The sequence below is a fragment of the Sander lucioperca genome, chromosome 2 (assembly GCF_008315115.2).
Source record: "Sander lucioperca isolate FBNREF2018 chromosome 2, SLUC_FBN_1.2, whole genome shotgun sequence".
NCBI classification, from domain to species: Eukaryota; Metazoa; Chordata; class Actinopteri; order Perciformes; family Percidae; genus Sander; species Sander lucioperca.
Window position 1 is genome coordinate 25563477 of NC_050174.1, and position 20019 is coordinate 25583495.

A 20019-nucleotide genomic window follows, 5' to 3' on the forward strand; every position below is an offset into this window, starting at 1 on the left:
ATTTACTCAAGTGCTGTACTTAAGTACAAATTTGAGGTGCTTTCTACTTCTACTCCACTACATCTCAGAGAGAAATGTTGTACATTTCACTCCACTACATTTTTCAGTTACTTTACACATTAAGGATTTCTGCACACAAAACACGTGGTTTATAAAATATGTTTTATTTATTGTAAATATCACAGCCTACAAGTTCATCTGAAATGATTAGCTGATTAAACGCTTAGTTGATTGACTGAACTGTTTGGATCGTTTCCAGTTTCTAGAATGTGAGGAGTACTTTTAATACTTTAAGTACATTTTCCTGATGATACTTATATACTTTCACTTAAGTAATATTTTCAATGCGGGACTTTTACTTCTAACAGTTTGGCAATATAACTTTTACTTAAGTAAAAGAACAGAATACTTCTTCCACCACTGTGTATTTATGTATTGCAATACAATAAAAAGGAAAGGAAACACAAAGTACTTGTATATGAATTTGCTGGGGAAATCTGAGGTAAATCTTTAGTACCTGGAAGAAGGAGTGAGGAGATATTCTGAACTTTAGACCCAGGAGTTCCTCATGAATGCTGCCTTCTCCAGCCACCAGCTCACAGGGCAAGTCCTCCAGGTTAGGAGAAGTCCTGGGAAGCCAAAAACGTCAATTTAGTGCAGTATTTATAGTCCGCTCTCTACTGTTTGTCCTGCTTTTTTTCCCTGATGCTGTCAGTCATCTTGTGGAGCATCGGGATCTTTTCCTACCTTTGACCCTCTCTAACAAAGTAAAGAGAGGTTACGCCGCTGTCTTTCCCCTCTCCCTCGGTGAAGTACTTCTTCATGGAGCTCTTTAATGCATTGACTTCTTCTTCTTCAAGTTTCTAGGGAGTCATTAACAAGTAAAGATATCAAAAAGGAGAAATCTAACTGTGTGATTCTATATCAGAAACGGGATCGCGCACAGTTGGTAAGCAGAACTTGTCCTCACTAAGGCTGCACAATATATTGTTTTTTTATCGTCATCGCAATATTAACTGGCGCAATATACATATCACGGAAGGCTGCGACATATCGCGATAGACACTCAGACTTTTTTGTGTTGAAAGAAAAAAGAAACTGACAATTTTTTAGTGGGGCCTTGTATATTCAATTCAATGTTCAAATTGTTCAATAAAAGTAGGTTGGAAATTATTTCCTTTCATTTGTCTTTAGTTCAACAAGCAATTTGTTGTATTTTAGCAGAAAACTGAAAGCAGAACTGCAGAACTGAGTACACTTTAATATCTCTTTATTTATCGCAAGTAATATCTTTATCTCTATATTCAAAACGTTATCGCATATTCTCCTCATATCGTGCAGCCCTAGTCCTCACCTGTGGGTTGAAGAACGCTACAGCCATGGCTTGTTTGGTCCTCGTAGTCCTCACAGTCAGCTGCTTCCAGTGTCCTTCATACGTTTCAGGACTGTACACAGAGTATGATGTTGTCCTATATGGAAAATAATAGCGAGATTAAATGCCATAGTGGTAGGGGTGTAATGATTCATTGATTCAATGAGCCACGATCCGGTATGACCAATGCAAAGTGAAAATATCGATACATATCGTCTGTAAGATGCCCCTTTATTTTAGAATCCAACTTTATTATTTATTCTTTTTACTAAAAAGAACACTTTGTTTTTAATTTAAATGTCTGGAAGAGCAAAATAATTGTCAAATCCTATTTTAGTTGTTTTTTTGAGTTGATATAAATGGAACTGTGTTAAATGGGCATATGATATTGTCTCAGATCGATCGCAGGACCATTAACTGAATCAAAATCATATCGTGACAGACTTTAAGACGTCAGCAAATATCGTATCATTGTCCAAAGAATCAATATATTGTATTGTGATGAAACTTGTGAGTTCCACCCCAAAGTAGAGGAAATGTGTCAAGACTTGATTTTTTTTAAAGTGCTCATATTATGCTTTTTCACACACACACACACACACACACACACACACACACACACACACATTTACAAAGTGAAAAAGCCCAAAGTCCCCCCCAAAGGGACTTACCATCTCCAACAGAAAACACTGTTCACAAACTGCTCCAAACAGCTCTATTGTAGTCCAGCCTTTACTTCAGAGACAAACGTGGTCACTTTGGAACACACGTTATAATGCTCGCCTAGCTGCTAGCATGGCACGCCCTCATACTCTGCTTCTGACTGGCTAGTAGTCCTTACCTAGCTACTGTCAGGGCACGCCCTCATACTCTGCTTCTGACTGGCTAGTAGTCCTTACCTAGGTACTGTCAGGGCACGCCCTCATACTCTGCTTCTGACTGGCTAGTAGTCCTTACCTAGCTACTGAGCATGTGCGACTCCCAACAAAGATGGGAGAGGTCTCACTCTGTAGCTAAAACAGAGAGCTCAACACAGGGTGAAAAGAGGAGCTGCAGCAATGTGCAGTACAACAAAAAGATGGTGTTTTTTGAAAATTAAACCTATTCTGATATAACCTCTAAATACAATTATGAACCTGAAAATGAGCATAATATGAGCACTTTAAGTCTGATGTCTATGAAGAACCCTAAAGTAAAATACTGTATGTGATAGTTTGGTTTTCCATGGCCATGCCTTGTTGTGGACTATCGTGTAAGAATACCTGATGAACTTCTGAAACTCGCTGACCACTTTCTTGGCCTCGGCTGAGACATGGCGCGTCTCCGCCGGCCCCACCACAGCACAGGAGCCGCCTTTATATTTCCCCAGGCGGAAACCGATGGTCTTATCCTCACCGTCTGCACCCACTGATATGAGAAACTCACACTTGTTTCTGTACTCTGTCTGCCATGATACAGGTAGAGAAATATGAACAGGGTTAGGGGGGGGTATTAGACATGTCATGCATTACAATGTGTACAACAATAGAGTTTACTTTATTAACTAAGATCTTAAGTGTTAGGAAAGATAAATGAATGTGCTGTACGCTGACAGCACGACATTAGGTTATTGTACTTCTTAAACATTTCTGAAAACTGGATTCTGTCTATTTTAAGACACTAATGTCTAATACAGATGCACGGTATGTATTTATGAAGGTATGACGTGTGTGTGTGTGTGTCAGTAGAATGTGAAATGAGTTAAGTCATGTAGATATATACCTGTGTGGGAGATGGTCTGATAGCTTCCAGAGAACAACACATTTTGTTGTATTTCCCTTTCTGCGCAAACAGCCATGGCAACATAGCTTTGTTGGTGCTGCCAATCTCTCTGAAACACAAACAGCGTAGCATTGATGGATATTTTGTATGGCATAATGCCCACACAGACACAGAACTTCTTTGCAGAGTCATTCAGTAAAATATGCAATAATGCCTGAAACAATCTTTTGCATGGAGGGGGTTTAATGTGAGATTCTAAACACTATTTTAAGTGTTTTCTACAATGAGAATAAAAAGACAGTAAAGATATTTAATGTGGACAGAGACTATGTGGGCCGTCAGGAGCATCCGCAAACATGGTATTGGCCTTCAATAGCATATATATCTGGTCAAAATCTAGTTTTGATACTGTACAACAAATATAGCAGATCTGTTATGGACACACATGGTACCATTTGCATGAATGGATTAGGGCTGCACGATATGAGGAAAATATCTAATTGTGATTATTTTGACTGATATTGCTATCGCAATATGATTGACGATATTGGAGGGAATGATCATTTTTGTATCACTCTTTTTCTTCGAAAAAAATTAAAATAAAAAAAAAAAATTAAATGATTTTAGTGTGATTTTTGTCTTTAGTCTGTAGGATACGATTTGTAGGCCGGGATGTCTCTGCAGCCCTAGAATGGATGCATATAAATGACACCACTCACTTGGCCAGCCTCTGCAGAACCCCCACCACCTCCTGCTCCTTCCTCCTCAGCTGCTCCTCATAAGGCACATTCCACAGAGGAGTCACCACGTTGGCTATCTGGACACTGAGCGCCTCCTCTTTCTCATCCCCCTCTGTTCGCTTGGATGGAGGCTGCCCTCCTGCGCCCTCTCCCTCCTCCTGCTTCCTCTTCCTCTGGATGGGGTCTGCTTTGGGTTTGGCCAGCCGGACGCTCAGCACCTGGCCCTTCCACTGCATGCCATGCACCATCTTCATGGCCTTGTCACGCTCTTCCTCATTCTTAAAGGTGACAAAAGCAAACGTCTGCTTGCCAAACAACTTGATTTTGTGTGGGTTGAGGCTGTGTTTGGCCAGGAACTTCTTCAGGTCGTTAAAGCCGGTGAACTTGGGTAGATTCCTGATCTCCACTTTGTAGATCTCAGACGTGAAGAGGTCCTCTTTGATGTAGCGGTACATGCTGGGGTCCGAGGCTGCCTCATTCCCCCCTTCAGCTTTGACATCAGGCTTTACATCATCGTTGTTGGAGTCCAGGGGAGGCTCATTGGGCTTCTCCTCCTTTGAGGGTGGAGTATCAGCCACTGGGCTGCCACTAACATCTGCCATCACTCTGTTGATGCTGTAAAATTAACTGTCCAATTAGCAGACTGATCTTACATTCAAAAAGACAAAACATATATGAAAAAAAAAAACGTTTTTAACAGTCTTATCAATGTTCCCAGACACTTGGCTTTTTAACGATTTTAGCTGGACAGTGTGCTCAAATATCAAGCTTGATTAGGGGACATTGTGACTTTTTAACAATTGTTACAATTAACTTCAAAATCTAGATGCGAGGGAAAAAAATGAACGTTTACATACAAAGAACAGCGTTTATGTAAGTGCAATAACTTCTACGGACTAGAGTTTGGGCTGTATGTCATGCTAAAATACTTTCATCACTTGCACTGCACACATATATAATGGAAGCTAAAGGCACTGAAGTTGCATTCTTTCTTGTTCTTGTTTTATCTGTCTTTTAATAACTGTTAATAACAGTGTACAGGTCCCTGTCGCGCTAAATACCACCAACGGCCATATTCAATGGAAGTCCATAACATGTTTTTCATGTATCTTACCTCTTTATATACTTTCAATTCCACTTCTTACTAAACGTGCAGGGCGCTGCCATGTTGGTTTAACCACGTGCAGCGGGGAACTTTGAACTCATTTAAAGTGGCAGTCGTCATATTCAGGGCTCGAGCGTCATGTCCATCGTTATAATGTGAAATTATGAATTTAAAAACATGCGTTTCAAGGATTTCTGTTTCCCATTCAACAATAACTGTTTGAATTTCTTTTTTCTTTTCTTTTTGTTGTTCCTATGGGAAAATGTAACTATTGTTTTTACTCCTGAATTTTTGCTTTTAATAATACACACTATACAGCACATTATAAACTGAAAGGACAGAAGCGATTTAAGGCGAAAACTGCTGATAGTTAAGACCTATTATTTTAAATAGGCTGAATGTAGAGAGTGGGATAAACGGGGTCTATAGGTACAGCTTATTTTAATGTTACAAAAATCTGAAGATACACACACGTCTTTTCTTTGTTGCACATTACAATGGTTCACTTACGTCCTTACCTTGAGTATTTGCTTGAACCATATTGCTGATCAAGTTTGGCTTATTTGATAACTCTTTATGGATAGAATTATTCCTAAATCTTCCCACCTCGATTCAAATGCCAGTATATTAAATCAAATAATTAATGTTTTGCAGTAGGTACTGTACACATTGACACAATTAATCAATTGGTAGAAATGTTATGATAAAAACAGCATTTTGTGTAGTACAGGCAGTCCCAGAGACGTGAGAGAGGCGGTGCGCGCACTGTCACAGTGTGGGCGCGGGCATACGTAGGAAATTCGGCGCGCGAAAGCTGTAGCAGGAAGTGAGCAGCCGAGGGGAACGGCGGCCAGTCTGGGATTTGAATCTAACTACTTCCATAATCTACAAACATCTACATTAATATGGCAGACCCAAAGGTGAGGTCGCGCATTTTAGGTCATTCAATGCATGATGTTCGCCTTGGAATCGGAATTTTGTGGCAAACATGTTATTTTATATGTCGTAATTCGTCAAAGTTTGCAAAGGAAACTGCGAGCCTGAAATGCCGAGAATGATGTCTTTAGTGATGCTAGAAAAGCCCATTGCTATGTTTTAAATGCCATAGGATGTAATTAAAGCTTAAGTGCCTTCTGGTAGACAATTAGAAATGTCCAGTGCTAGATTTTTATACTTTTACGCATTCAGGGTTAACGTTGACGAGCTCGAAAGTACTCTGAAGTGTGTAACGTTAACGTTAGCTAGTCAGCATGTTAACACTACCATCATACACTGATCATTAGCTAGCTACTTAGGAAGGCATGTGCACAACACTGCTAACTTAACTGTCGCAGTCGTCGGGCATTTTAACGGGGTGTTTTAGTACTGCATTTAAGCAGCTGGCCAAAGACATAAAGGTTATCTGGGTCCCTTGTCTTTGTCTGCCAAGCACAGCAGTTGCTAACATTTGTTGGCTGCTGTTAGCTTTAATAGCAGGGCGCTGGAGTCAGTGACTGCGTATTATCGGGCAGTCAGCAGTAACAGTGTTACATTGGGTGGAGTGCCAGTTAGCCCAAACATCATGTCACCTAAATTCTTGTCAAATTAACATATTAGTTAACGACACACACCGTTGTGCGAAAAGACACTCGATTAACGTTAGCTAGCTGTCGACTAAGGTTAGCCTGCTAGTGAAAGGCCTCGTTAACTCATGTTAGCTAGGCAACTTCACAATGAGTTGTCTTCGAAAAAAGTTGAACTATTTAACATTAGGAGGTAAAATGCAACTGCGACCAAACCAAACTTAATATAACGGTATCCACCTTATCCATTATTCAAGCAGTGACTTTTATTTAATTAATTATACCGATATTATCTTTAACGTCACTAGCAATTTTAACGTTGTAACGTTAACAATAGCTCCCTTTGCTAAGTCGCAACGACTTCAGCGGGATACAGCTAAAAGTTACCCGCTAACTAGAAAAGCTGGTGAGCATAATGAGGTAGAAGAGGGGTTGCCACCCTAAAAAAGGAAGGTCTCCCGCTTTTGCTTAGTTTCGTATCCGCTAAATGAAACTGCACCTAGCGTTACAGTTATTTCCGTATGGTCTTTTCACACTTTGTCACAGGTAATGATCTTGCGCACATTTTGTAATGAATAGCCATCTTTATCCTCAGTTATTTTATGTGCAGAGAATGTGTGTTCTTGCCAAATTAGTAGTTTACATTCAACGTGGGAACATGCAACCCGAAATAGAACTAAAGATGCTTGGCTCAGCAATAGCGATTTACTAAGGGCTTTGCCTGTTCCTGTTAACCAATGAGCTCTTAAATCCCTCCATTGAAACATTCATGTCCTGTTGGTCAATTGTCAGAAGTCACGTTCTAGTGAGTTTCAAAGAATCACACTGACTATATGCCTAATTACTTTAACTTACTCTGAATGTCAGACATAGATAAGTAGACAGTTTTGCTTTGAGTTAACTCATCTATTGCTTTAGGACCAGGAAGAGCCCGAAACCACTGCAGATAATGCAGAGGACTCTAATCATGATCCCCACTTTGAGCCCATTGTGTCCCTTCCTGAGCAAGATGTGAAAACATTAGAAGAGGATGAGGAGGAACTCTTTAAAATGTAAGTCATTTTAATAGTCTTTGTTCATTTGCATGTTATTTGTCACAAGAGTGGTGGGTTGTGTTTGCTGATTAGTATACTATTGTTTTCCTAGGCGGGCTAAACTATATCGTTTTGCCTCTGAGAATGACCCACCAGAGTGGAAGGAGAGAGGAACAGGTGACGTCAAGCTGCTGAAACACAAAGAGAAGGGCACAATCCGCCTTTTGATGAGGAGAGACCGCACCTTGAAGATTTGTGCCAATCATCACAGTGAGTCAAGTTGACAAGTAAATTAATTGCAATTTTATATCATGACCGTATCGTTCTTGGGTTCACAGTTTGGTAAGTTTTCAGTACAGCAGGGGGAGCAAAATAATTGTACAAGACAATTGTACTTTTATTATATATATATATATATATATATATAAATAAATATATAAATAAAGAACATTCAACAGTGGCTTATATATTAAAAGGAAAATAAATATCCCAAATGGCATTTAGTAAATGTAATGCTCCATCGTAAGGCTTGGAGCTGTCTAATTCCTGAGCTGCCTGGGGCTCGGGCACTTTGACAATTTGCTTTAATTCTGTATTTTTTTAAGACCGAATATTGTCTTACGTATCCTGTCTAACTAATTTCTAATGTACAGCTAATAGTTGTGCAACCACCAAATATGTCATCATACAGTGTATATGCTTATATCTTAGCCTTAACGTGTTAATCTTATTCCTTCTCTTGTGAACTACAGTTATGCCTAGCATGGAGCTGAAGCCCAACGCCGGCAGTGACAGGGCATGGGTGTGGAACACACTAGCAGATTATGCTGACGAAAGCCCCAAACCTGAACTCCTGGCAATACGCTTTTTAAATGCAGAAAGTAAGTATTTATACTAGGGCTGTTAGCGGTAACGCATTAAGGGCCGATGCGATTAATTTTTTTTTAATCACATGCCGGCATTTATTAATTTATTTTACACGTCACTCGGCTTTGCGTCGTGCCTAACAGGCTACTATTTTGACCCTTTGCAGCACCGTTACTTATCATCAAGCTGCCACTTCCTCCTAACACATCCTGCTGCTGCAGCATGATGGAGAAACACAGCAGCAATGAAATCCTGAATGGTGCTTTTTATTTTCCAAAACTCCCAGACGGCTCGTAAACAACTCGAAAGCCATAAGCACGTTGCGTTAAGCCGAATTAAAATATCACCGAAGGACATCAAGCTTGAGCTACCACCTACGGAGCTAAGCATAGTAGTACAGTTAACGTGATGCTACCTGCTAGCATGCTACCCACTCAGGCAAAGCACTATTTTGGAGAGTGCTACTTGCCGACCTGTGGATGAAACCAAATCCAAAAAAAATTACTACAGCTCTTGTGAAACGGGTGGCAACTAACTGCAGACCTGTCAGCATCGTAGAGGACTCGGGTCTTAAAGACGTACTACAGTTAGCGTGTTCTGACCTGTCTCGTTGCTGTCGAGGGGGACAGTAGTTTTCACGGATACACAGCCTGTATGACACGGAGAAAGCAGCCAAACTGGAACTGCTGCAAGGTGCTGCAAACGCTGTCTCATTAACCGGTGATCACTGGACGTCAGTGAGTAATCATTATTTAGGAGTTACTAAACACTATATTGACTCTAGTAAGGATAGGGATGTTTAGTTTTTTAGTTAGGTACTTGGAGGAATTGTGCAATAATGAGATTCACACATTTTTCCTTTTGTTTACAGTAAATAAATAATTACAAATCTTAAAATCAAGTTCATAAAGTAACTTTCTTTGCATTCATTTGATTCCCAATCAAGACACACTGGTAAAAATCGCTTTTGATAGTTAAAGAAAGTGCTTTAAGAAGCCCATTGTAACTTCCAGCATCAAAATCCCAGCAGCTTTTTCATTACAGGTGTTCCTGTTTTTTAGTGCATTATTATGCAGCCTCATTAGCCATCATACAACAGCACGTTCATGTGAATATACACTAACTCTCTTTTCTGTTTACAGATGCTCAGAAGTTCAAGGGGAAGTTTGACGAGTGCAAGGAGGAGGTCAAAAAAAGTCTTGACGGAACAGGTACATGAAACTTGAAGTTCAGGCAAATATCTATTACAATATTTAAAGTTGGATGATATGCAGGTTATGGTTAGATTACATTGGTTTTCCAACATGAAAGTGTTAATGTTTCCAGTTAGTTATTTAAAATATGCACTACCTAAGCAGAGAGTTCATTGGGTTACTAGGAATTGTAATCCATTTTACATGCTAACATGCCTTTATTTTCAGGGCCCCCAATGCATTGCTCAGGTTTAAGTGATGTGCAGACTCACTCTGTTCTTTGCTGTTCACTCCAGCCTCGAACTTTTTCTGTCTGCTACATAAACATGCAGAATGTAACACACACACTGTTTTTCTAAGGCTAGTGTCATTATGTTCTGCTACATTACAATTCAAATGTATCACACAGTAAAACTGTTTTTCTATTATGATCACATTTGCAAAGGGTCACATTGTCCTCCTAAAATCATAAATTGCATATAGTGGCTGTATGAAGAGGTGGAATATTAAGACAGTAGAGGTGTGGCGATTAAAACGTTACAATATTATTCGTTGAGTTTAAAAGTTGTCTCCCATATTGATGCACAATTGCAGCATTACGTCGGTACTACTCAGGACCAAGACCAGTTCACGCTAAATCGGTGCCAAATTTCGGTACCAGAGACCGCGTAAGCGCGAGCTTCTCTTTCCTCTCTGCATGTTTCACAGAGACTGGGGTTCAGCGCCGACAAACACACACCCACGCAGGGGTGGGGTGCAGACAGAAAGTTCGCCACCTCTGCAGGTGAGACACGGCAATGTCGGTAAAGCGGAGAAGTGTGGTTACACTTTTCAAAACTTCACGCAGACAGCTTTTGCTGCAATATAATGTAATAGCGAGATCGCCATGCAGTTAATGTACCCTACCGAGACAGACAGGTGTTCTCTATTGCCCTGGTGACTGACTGACAGGCACAAGACAGAAGGGTCCATTTGCCCTGGTGACAGGCTGAGGTTTTAGGGCAAGGCAACTTTAGTTCTTTGGCACCTTTTTTAGCAACAAGGCAATTTTGAAGTGCTTTACATAAAACATTAAAGAGCAATTAAAATCGGTCGTGAAAATAAAACCGGCTAAAAAATGATAAGATACAAGAAAAATGGTTATAGCGCAGTGTAAGAAATGAATAATTATTTGATTGATAGGTTGTAGGGGCAGGTTCGGGAGGAGGGAGGGATGCTGCAGTTATTAGGTCTGAAGAGGTTAGTAATACAGGAGAGAAGCCATTTGAGTTTGTGGCAAAACCTTTCAGTGCTCATTTTTCATTTTGACTATTTTTCCAGTCATATTTCATCATTTAAGTTTTCTTTAAAATAGTGTTAAAATCTCGTCTGGCTCTCGTGAATCCAACCTTGTGTCTCGTCACACCCCTATAAGAGAGTTGCTATGCAAAGTGAAAATGGGACGGTTTTCTGTTAAAGACAAAGTTACATGCTAGGCAAGCTGAAGACATGCAACTGAGTTATGTTCAAACTGACAGTGTTTTTAGTTGACACATTTCACTGTTTTGCCACAGGCAACACTGAGAGCGCAAACAAAGTGGCAGAGAAGCTGGAGGAACTCTCCGTAAAGGACAAGGCATCAGAAGAAAAGAAAGAGGTCAAAAAGGAGACTGAGGTGAAAGAAGAGGAGAAAAAGGAGGTGAAGGCTGAGGAGAAGAATTGAGAACCAAGAACTTGCTTTGCTGATCTTCAATATATCAGTGTTTCCTCTTTTTCTACAATAGACTCTAAATGGACTGAATTTGGACACTTGCATATTAGTTTTTTTTTAATTATCTGTTTTCCCTCAAGATCACAAGTCCTTGATGCCACTGGGGGGGGGGGGAGAGAGAGAGAGAGAGAGAGATACAAGATAGTGAATTTATTGGGAAAAAGATTACAATCCCCCACCCCTTTCCCTCTGCACCATGGAATGCCACGCTTTCCATCCTTGTCATCTACAGTTCAATTTTGACACTGAAAAGAGGATTGTGATGGTGATAATTCCCACATTGGGGTACTTTTTGTTTTGTTATTCTGAAGCAGAGTTTGTTTGTAGAGGGAGAGGATAATGTAGCCTGCTGGTTAGCAGCACAGGGCCAGGGACCAGGCATTATGGAGGTGCACTATACACATAAAAACCCATGATGCATCTCAGTGGGCCTTCTTACCCTGTCCACTGTCCATGCTTCCACTGTTAGAAACCGCAAGTGAGGTGAAGACCTCTCAGTGGATGCCTTGTAGAAGTAGTTGTTTCTTGGTTCCTCCTTTGATTAGTTCTGCTGGGAACTGACTAGAAGAGGAATCCACTCCAGGCAGTTGAGGGGCATCAGATGCGTGCTGCAGAGCGCAGTGTTCACTGATGGCTGACTGACAGGAGATCAGATGCACTTAGCTAAGCTTTTCCTTTTTTGTTTTAATTCTCTGAAAACCAATAAGTCCAAAGTCAACGGTTCATCATAGTTTGGTGCAGCTATTCTCTGACTTAAGTTCCTCACCAGGAAATGGAGTTTGCATTCTTTAGATCATAACATTCCCAGACTTTAAGCATGTAGAGTATATGTAACAGAGTGTGCCCTATCTGATCTGTGTGCTCACCACCCTCTCCTTTTCTTTCCACTAATTGAGTTGTTAACCTTGCCTCTAAAGTGCATCTAAGTGCCAGTGCATCTGTAAATACATGTATATGGATGAAATGTTGCTTTTCATTTGAACTCAAATGATTTGAAATGTTTCCTCCACCTTCGAATAAAAGCTGTCAAAGACCATGTTTGTATTCACATAAAAATCACTTGTTTCTGGGTATAGCTAATGATAAAATGTGCCACTAATACGGCTCTATATACCAAAACAAGATTGTGTTGAGGGTTGTAGGAGTCGAAACAAGATCGTGAGTGGTTATATGCAAACTACCAATCCTACAGAGGCTTGGATTTATTTTTGACTTTTAAAATGTCAAAATCAACTGTTAAGTAACATCTATGGACTATAAAAAGAATTTGATATCAATGTTGTGCAGGTGTTCCCCATTGTACTTTTTTTTTTTTTTTAAATTCACAAGAATCAATCTCATTCACTCAGTTGCGACACTTTATTTACTTTGCTCAGGTCATTGGGAAATATTTCCTCTTCACAAAAATAGGAACCCGTGTACATTTATAGTATATTCTATATTTTAACACATAGCAAACTTTGTATTTGGGGTTCAGAAAATAAAATCAGCTCAACAAAACAGATTCAATATTGACTGTCAGGAATGCTCCCTGACCTGCAGTGATGTCCATCCCCCAAAAAAAGAACACTGGGAGTAATGGCAGTCATCTTAAAGAGGAATGACATCGATAGTTTTTAGATGTGGTCATGATAGTTTTTAGGCAACTCGGCAGCTGATGGTCTGTTCAGGTATTCAAGAAGTTCCACTGACACCCATCAAATTTGCCAAAAAAGTATCCCTGTATGCCACAGCCTTAAAACAAAAACTATGTTTAACAATTCAGAAATACATGACTTGAATAGAGTATCCTGTTACTTCACATTACTGTTTATGGTAAGGCAGCTGGGTGAGACTTAAAAGGGGAGACTACAGCGAGTTTTGATAACATTCAACCTCGTCAGAAAGCAAGACTCTACCACAGCTACACTGATCTCTGGGGAAAGGAATCAGAAATGCGAAGAAAAAATATCCTGTAAAAAGTGATGTATTTTCATAATCAAGTAGGATCATTTATTACCTTGTACGTTGGCCTTTCTTCCAGAACTTTCTGCTGTTAAAATGTTTACCCAGTCCGAGTTGCTCACAAGTGTCACTCCTGTAATTTGCTGCTCGATACAAAAACACTAAAGGTAGTTCACTGTCCCCTAGGGTGCGATAGTGTTTCAACAGGCTGCATTTAATTCTGTATGAAAAGTAGCTTTTCCTCTGAAAAGGCAACAGTGGTTTATTCTTCATGCAAATGTGGCTGGGCCAAAGATACCGCTTTACAGCCATGTAAATTATGACATTTTTTTTCATATTTATTGGTGCAAAATATAAACAAAGACCTTTCACTTAGATATTATCAGTTCATTTTCTCAAAAGTAATACATGTTTTGAGACTTTTTTTTTTTTTTTAATTAACAGCAAAATAAAAGTGGGGGATAATACTGGAGCTGTTCCAGACAGCTGCTGCAAGTTGATTGATTTAACATTTTCCTTCTTGGTGTCACCCATCCACTGTCTTTAAAAAAATAAAGGGGTGTGTATCCACTTTTGGCACTGCTCAAGGCAGCCTCTACTGAAAGCCCAATTCTTGTCTTAGGTACAGCACACATTGGCAAGTCAATGTGACTGTTCACTAGTCAAAGATTGTGACTTTTCACTTCCTCAAATCACATAATTACACTTCATTAGAACAAGCTAAATTTACTTTATGGATTTGACCCATTATTATGACCATTTTAATTACTGAATTTATAATTTATCAACAAACAAATCCACTCAAAATAAAACATCCATTCCAGGCTTAATTGTCTGTATAAAAAAATATGTATCAAACATAGCCTTTGGAAGGTTGGCTATATAAAAAGAAAACTACAAAATAATGAATGGGTGACCAGTCTTCATTTCTCTACACCTTTCCATCCATTCCAATCCTATGATTAACAACGTACACACTAAACATTGAAACAATGGTTCTTCATTTATTTTTTAGACAAAAAAAAAAAAAAAAAAGTTGTTTTGGTTGTGCAAGGCTGGACTCATTCTGAACTCTTAGGATGAGGTATTCTGATCTTTCAGAACGCTCAGCACTTGTGTCAAGGGTCATGTTGAAATCAGACTGAGCTTCACTAAAACAAACAGAAGCCTATGATGATGTACTGCACCTTTTGTGAAGGGAATAAATGGGGCTAAGCTTTACTTGAGCCCTATTAATCTGAGACAAAGAAGGAGCCATACAGTATGTATTATTTTATATCAACTAGCATCTCTGCTGGTTGCATTCATTCCTGAGAAATTTCTTTGGAATTTAATCATTAAGCAAGTCTTTCTCAATGAATTTGGAATGCAACCACCAGACATGATACGATGACTTTCCCCGCTCTATATCCCCTTTTCGCGCCTCACTCATCCTGTGTTGCCTGCAAATGCAGTTGGTGCTGATCCAATTGATCGGCCCTGAATCACTCCTCAAAGCTGTACAACTCCACCGAATATGCTGGAGATGGCATGAACAGTACAAATTAATGTGAAGCACTTTGATATCTTTGAGATCAATTGACTCGGTAAGGACATTCGTCTCCTACAGAGGTCCGTAGTGAGGATGTCAGTGTTTAATTCATCCGTATATCTGTGTTTTTGTTGAGCCTTCAGCGCTTTCTGGAGCAAGGTTTGTGTGACATTTGGAACAACGTACGCTTCATGACCACAGCTCAGAGACAACAGTAATAACATTAAAGGTCCACTCTTACGACCAAGATGATGAGCCACAAAATGTTAATGACAAGACACTCCTCACACACAACAGCCTGCAGCGGTATTAACTGACAACCGTTCTTTTCCGGTACAAACACACAGGCATTTGGCTAGACAGACCCACACAAGGGCAGACAGAGCCTCTGATTGGACAATAACTCCAAAACAGGGAGTGCTATGTGCCCCTGACTGGCCGTTACCTAGACTTCACTAAAATAACAGAGGTGAGAGAATCTCCTTGCAGCAGGGTGTTCGTTGTGTAGGTGGATGCCATGTCCCTGCTCACACTGATATCTCATATGTGGTGCCTCCAACACCTGTCACCTTTTTGACGTTACTGTGGCGACTGGGGCTGAGGGTGGAACCCTGGGCACTGGGGTGGCAGTCCATCTGCCCATTAATTTTCATGGCCTCTCTGAGTGGAAAGAGGGAAAAAAACAAAATAATTCAACACAAGGAGCCAAAGAGATTAAACACAAGCCAAAGAAATAAGGCTTGCGGCAACATGCAGATTAGTTGTCAGTTGACAGTTGATATTAGGTGACAATTTTAAATGACAAAAACAACAGCAATATGGATGATTACATGAAAGGGTTACACTTTACTTGAAGGTATCTACATAAGAGTGACATGACACTGTCATGAACATGTCATTATAAACAAGTCATAAACATTTATGACATAACGCTTCTTTTAGTCAGTGTCATTCGGTTTTTGTCTTGACAAGTTATGGTTAGGGTTAGGGTTCATGTGTTCATGACTGTGTCATGTGTTCATGACACTGTCATGTCACTCTTATGTAGATACCTTCAAGTAAAGTGTTCCCCTTGAAAGTGTACTTGTTAGTTTGACAAAATGCTTGGAGATGTTAAGACGAGTAGGTGAAAAGCATGCAAAGGAAATGAGGAGTTACACAACTTTATTCATTCGTCAAATAATACAAAAACGGATATTTTACTAGAAAGGCAAACATATAAGAATTTACACCATACAGTACTAACCATGAATAAACGGACATAACAGTTGGACAAATACCATACACCATATACAGATGCTACACATTGCCTCAGTTAGGACTAGTACGCTAGTGCCCATGAATTGCTGGCTGTGTCCAGCAGAAGGAGCAGGGTTTCCATTGGGAATACATTCAATGCCCACCAGTCCCCATTGGCTCAGTATAATGCATGCATTCCCACAGGGGGAGCGTTAGGATTCATACCTTGGGCCCCCTAGACGAGGCGCGTCTGTCCTCTCAAGAGCACTGATGTAGGAGAGTTTCTGGTGGGAGTAGGAGGGGGATCGGGGCATGGCAGGGGAGTGGGGCTGGTGGGCCGGGGAACGATAGAGGCCCTCGGGGCAAGTGGCCCTGCTCTGGCTGCTGTTGCTGCTACTGTGATCTGTGTGCAGGGAGGTGGATGAAGTCCTAGGGGCACGACCCAGTGTGGAGCCGGCATGACGCAGCACAGGGGTTCGTTGCCCATAGCTCACCAGCCCGACCCCCATGAGGTTGTCCCTGGAGCCTCCATAGGCCGGGGGTGTTGGGCCTCTGGAGCCAGGGCCTCGAGGCCCATCTGGGTAACAAGCATTGGGGGGTAGGCCATAGCCCCCATCGAACACACCAGAGTCCTGAGCATAGATATGGGTCTGGGAGCGCCCATGCACTATCTGCCGTTTCTCCCTCTCCTCCATCTCCTTTCGCTCCTGGATGGAGGCCATGATGGTCTGGGAGAGGTTGTCGTAGCGCACCGGGGATGGGTCCCTGTCCTTTAGGTGAGGGGATTGCCTGCCCACCCCCCTGGGTGGCATCACTGGACTGAAGGTGGTGGCGACCTGGTGCCTCTGCATTTCAGGTTCTCGGATGTGGCACATTTTGGTGGGCAGGTAGGGTGAGTGGAACCCCACGGAGGGCATACCACGGTGGGCCATGCACTCACTGGCAGTGGCTGGGGAGATGCTGGGATTGAGCAGGCTGTCATAAGACAAGCTGCCATTACGGTTGGAGAGCGTGTTGGGCGAGAAGACGCTCTTGTACGGGGTGGAGGTGACTGCCTGCGGCTGCAGGGCTGGGAGCTGGCCCTTCTCCGGCCGGCGGTGCCCCTGCTTCAGGCTGAGAGAGCGGGAGTTGACGGGGTCAGAGTCCAGCTGGTGGGGAGAGGACTGGAAGGTGCGGTGGAGGGGAGCGTTGGTGTACTCCGGCAGGTCCAGGTTTGGCTCAGAGCGGTAGTCATGACCACGGACACCCTCTTCCAAGATGGCTGAGGTCTTCCGCTCATCTGGCATGATAATCTGAGGAGCAAACAGCACAACGTCAAAACTTAGTGGAAATGTGATTGAAGTTCCTTTTGCTACTGCAACTTTTGAAACATGCAATAAATAGTAGATACTAGAGCTAGACGTGTCGATGTCAAACGACGTGCCTCATGGCCCGCCTTATTCTGCCTCTGATTGGTTTACCCTGGTATTCTTACCCTAACCCTAACCAATCCCCACTCCTCATGCCTAAACCTAACTACGTCAACCAGTCTAACAGATTTAGCATCTACCGCAATAAACCCTTGGCTATTAGGGCGGAGCTACTAATCATAGCACCATAATAACGATACTACATTAAGTATGTACCTCAAACATAAGTGCCAAACAAATCATGTCTTACCTTCTCTCCAGCTGTGTGGTAGTGGACTTTAGGTATGGTGCCAAACGACGGTCTGTATTTGTACATGGCTGGAGTGGAAGGGTGGGTCTTACCAGGAAGAGAACTATCTACATCACACACACAGAAAGAAGACCAGAGTTAACACTGCAGGTAATAGAAACCACACAATTATACAAACTCACAAAGCCAGTTCTGGGAGACAAGACAAGGCCTCAGAGCAGAATTCTATTATCAGAGTAAAGAGGCTGTAGGGATTGATATCTTGAAACACACACCATCACCATTCCTACAGAATGAAAATAAATTGGAGTGGCTGGGCAGTCAGACGGTAAGAGCCCGTTCTGTGACTGATATGCAACACATTTGAGTCTAGGGCTGCACAATTAATCGCAATTTTATCGAAATCGCAATATGGACTAGTGCAATATCCAAATCGTGGGGGGGGGGGCAATATTTGTTAAAGGCAAAATATGTGTCTAACCATTCTGAATTACTGTGGTGCTGCAGAGACATCCTGGGCCTACGAATCCTATCCTATAGACTAAAGGAAAACATATTTGTTTGGTACAGATTCTTGCAAAAATCACACTACATGGGATATGCAAAGAACTCTTCCACAAATTCTAATTTGCTTTTTTAAAAAAAAGGAGGCAATCCATTTAGATCGGCTGCAGTACTTTGAAGTACCACCAGGCAGTGATAGTGCTCCATGAAAGAGCAGAGAGCGTTCCCTCCCTGATATAATGCACCAGATGCTCTAGAGAGGGAACCTGTATGTTCACACTATTATTGACACTTCATACTATTGAATGCAACAGTATAAAGAACACATTCCCACCACTGATTAACACCCCTAGCTGTAAACCCACCACCACAATAGGATATGTCACAGTTCCTAATGTACACAGATGGCTTCCAAAGGCAGTCAGTCATTTTTTAATTAGTCCTGATTCTAGACCATATTCCTCTCCCATCCTTCCATGTGTCAGAGCTCTATTGCTACACGCCACCACAAAAAAAGCTGGCCATTCGTTTTGCAATGATTCTCTCTGAAATCTCCCAATCGTACCACAAATCAGATGCTGATTCACTGAACAGGACTTGCCTCCTCGCTACAAATCACGCCTATTCTCAGGCCCGGCATAAAAAAAAAAAGGCCATTGACCTGCCACTGGGACAGGCATTTATCACGCTAAACTAGAGGCAAGTCACACACTGGGACACTGGTGATGTACAGAGTGGAGTTTGGGTAATTGCTGTTTGACACCCACCCTGACAGGAAATGGAAATGGGATTGATGATGACTGACAGGAGAGAGAGGGAGGGAGTTGTTGGTGAACACAGGGGCGCTCTGTTCCCATGTTTCTTACCTTCGCTGGATGCCACCTGGCTCTTCAGCTGGTTGTACCTGTCAGCTTTAGGCGGCAGCGGCGGCTGGGTTTCTTTCTCGTCCAAGCCGTCCAGGCTGCTTTTGGACTGCAGGGAGGGGAGCAGGGTGGGGAGCAGGGTGTTACAAGCATCCAGAACAGGTGGAGGAACAGCAGATGAAATAGAGAAGAGCATGTGTTGGAGCTAGGGATGCACCAACTCTCACAGACGGTTGTAGGGTAGCTAAGCTGCACTAGGCAGATGCTCTACTTGAGCTTCATTTTTCTTTTTTCTCTTGTGGGTAATGGAGTGGAAATGATGAAATGATCTCAGTGTTGGATTAGGGTTTTTTTTCTCAATAGCTCATTAATTGGTTAAAAAAAAAAGGAGTACTCAACTTATTTAGCATTGCACATGGTGTAAAACTAAAATCCATGCAGCAGAAACAGCAATTTCTTTTATTCACACAGTCTTCTTCCTTGCCAAAACCTGACGCCTACATTATCCACAATGCAACTCGTCTGCCAACAGTTAATTCAGTGATTTGGGTGTGTTATGCTAGTAGCAGCTAATGTAGCCTCGAGCCACTTGCCTCAAGCAGAGTTCGAGGAGCGGGCTACAGAGGTCTGGTAAGCTCACTGCTTTCTAACTCCACACCCCAAGATTTGTTTTTACATTTTTCATGTAGTCTTCAGTCAATGAGGCAATTTATCAGACTTCATGCAGCTCCCTCTGGAACCAGTAAAGTATTTATACAGCTTTTTGACATATGCAGTAGTCCTCCCCAAGACCTTTGATGTGTAAAATTGTTGGAGATCCCCAACTTTCTATTTCACTCACTGAATTTCTCAGTTTGCAGAAAAGCTGTCACTGACCAAACCTGAACATCAGAAA

The 20019-nt window shown here is 41.6% G+C and overlaps 3 protein-coding genes and 1 non-coding gene across 5 annotated transcripts in view; 2 read left to right on the plus strand and 2 right to left on the minus strand.

Moving 5' to 3' along the window:
* Positions 1 to 5238, minus strand: part of trmt2a (tRNA methyltransferase 2 homolog A) — a 10183-nt gene extending 4945 nt beyond the window's left edge. The window contains exons 1-7 of the mRNA XM_031300546.2: positions 4988 to 5238; positions 3853 to 4488; positions 3134 to 3242; positions 2635 to 2816; positions 1355 to 1469; positions 748 to 863; positions 518 to 629 (exon numbers count right to left, since the gene is read on the minus strand). Of these exons, the coding sequence (XP_031156406.1) occupies positions 518 to 629; positions 748 to 863; positions 1355 to 1469; positions 2635 to 2816; positions 3134 to 3242; positions 3853 to 4475 (1257 nt within the window). The 5' untranslated portion in view covers positions 4476 to 4488; positions 4988 to 5238. The remainder of the gene's footprint in view (positions 1 to 517; positions 630 to 747; positions 864 to 1354; positions 1470 to 2634; positions 2817 to 3133; positions 3243 to 3852; positions 4489 to 4987) is intronic.
* A 496-nt stretch (positions 5239 to 5734) lies between these two features.
* ranbp1 (RAN binding protein 1) lies at positions 5735 to 12420 on the plus strand. 2 transcript variants are annotated; one of them, XM_031300547.2, is made up of 6 exons: positions 5735 to 5898; positions 7459 to 7592; positions 7687 to 7844; positions 8327 to 8455; positions 9584 to 9652; positions 11188 to 12420. In XM_031300547.2, the coding sequence occupies exons 1-6, from the start codon at positions 5884 to 5886 to the stop codon at positions 11334 to 11336; spliced, it is 654 nt and encodes a 217-aa protein (XP_031156407.1). In that variant the 5' UTR covers positions 5735 to 5883; the 3' UTR covers positions 11337 to 12420. The 2 variants fall into 2 exon arrangements, with proteins under 2 accessions (XP_031156407.1, XP_031156408.1); XM_031300548.2 differs by having other exon boundaries at positions 5766 to 5898; positions 7465 to 7592.
* Positions 9897 to 10024, plus strand: LOC116050710. The gene has a single exon (XR_004105147.1). It is a non-coding gene; the product is annotated as a small nucleolar RNA SNORA77 (small nucleolar RNA).
* A 1243-nt stretch (positions 12421 to 13663) lies between the features above and the next one.
* Positions 13664 to 20019, minus strand: part of zdhhc8b (zinc finger DHHC-type palmitoyltransferase 8b) — an 81412-nt gene continuing 75056 nt past the window's right edge. Inside the window, exons 8-11 of the mRNA XM_031300545.2 lie at positions 19128 to 19233; positions 17758 to 17864; positions 16324 to 17390; positions 13664 to 15519 (exon numbers count right to left, since the gene is read on the minus strand). Coding sequence (XP_031156405.1) covers positions 15387 to 15519; positions 16324 to 17390; positions 17758 to 17864; positions 19128 to 19233 — 1413 coding nt within the window. The 3' untranslated portion in view covers positions 13664 to 15386. The remainder of the gene's footprint in view (positions 15520 to 16323; positions 17391 to 17757; positions 17865 to 19127; positions 19234 to 20019) is intronic.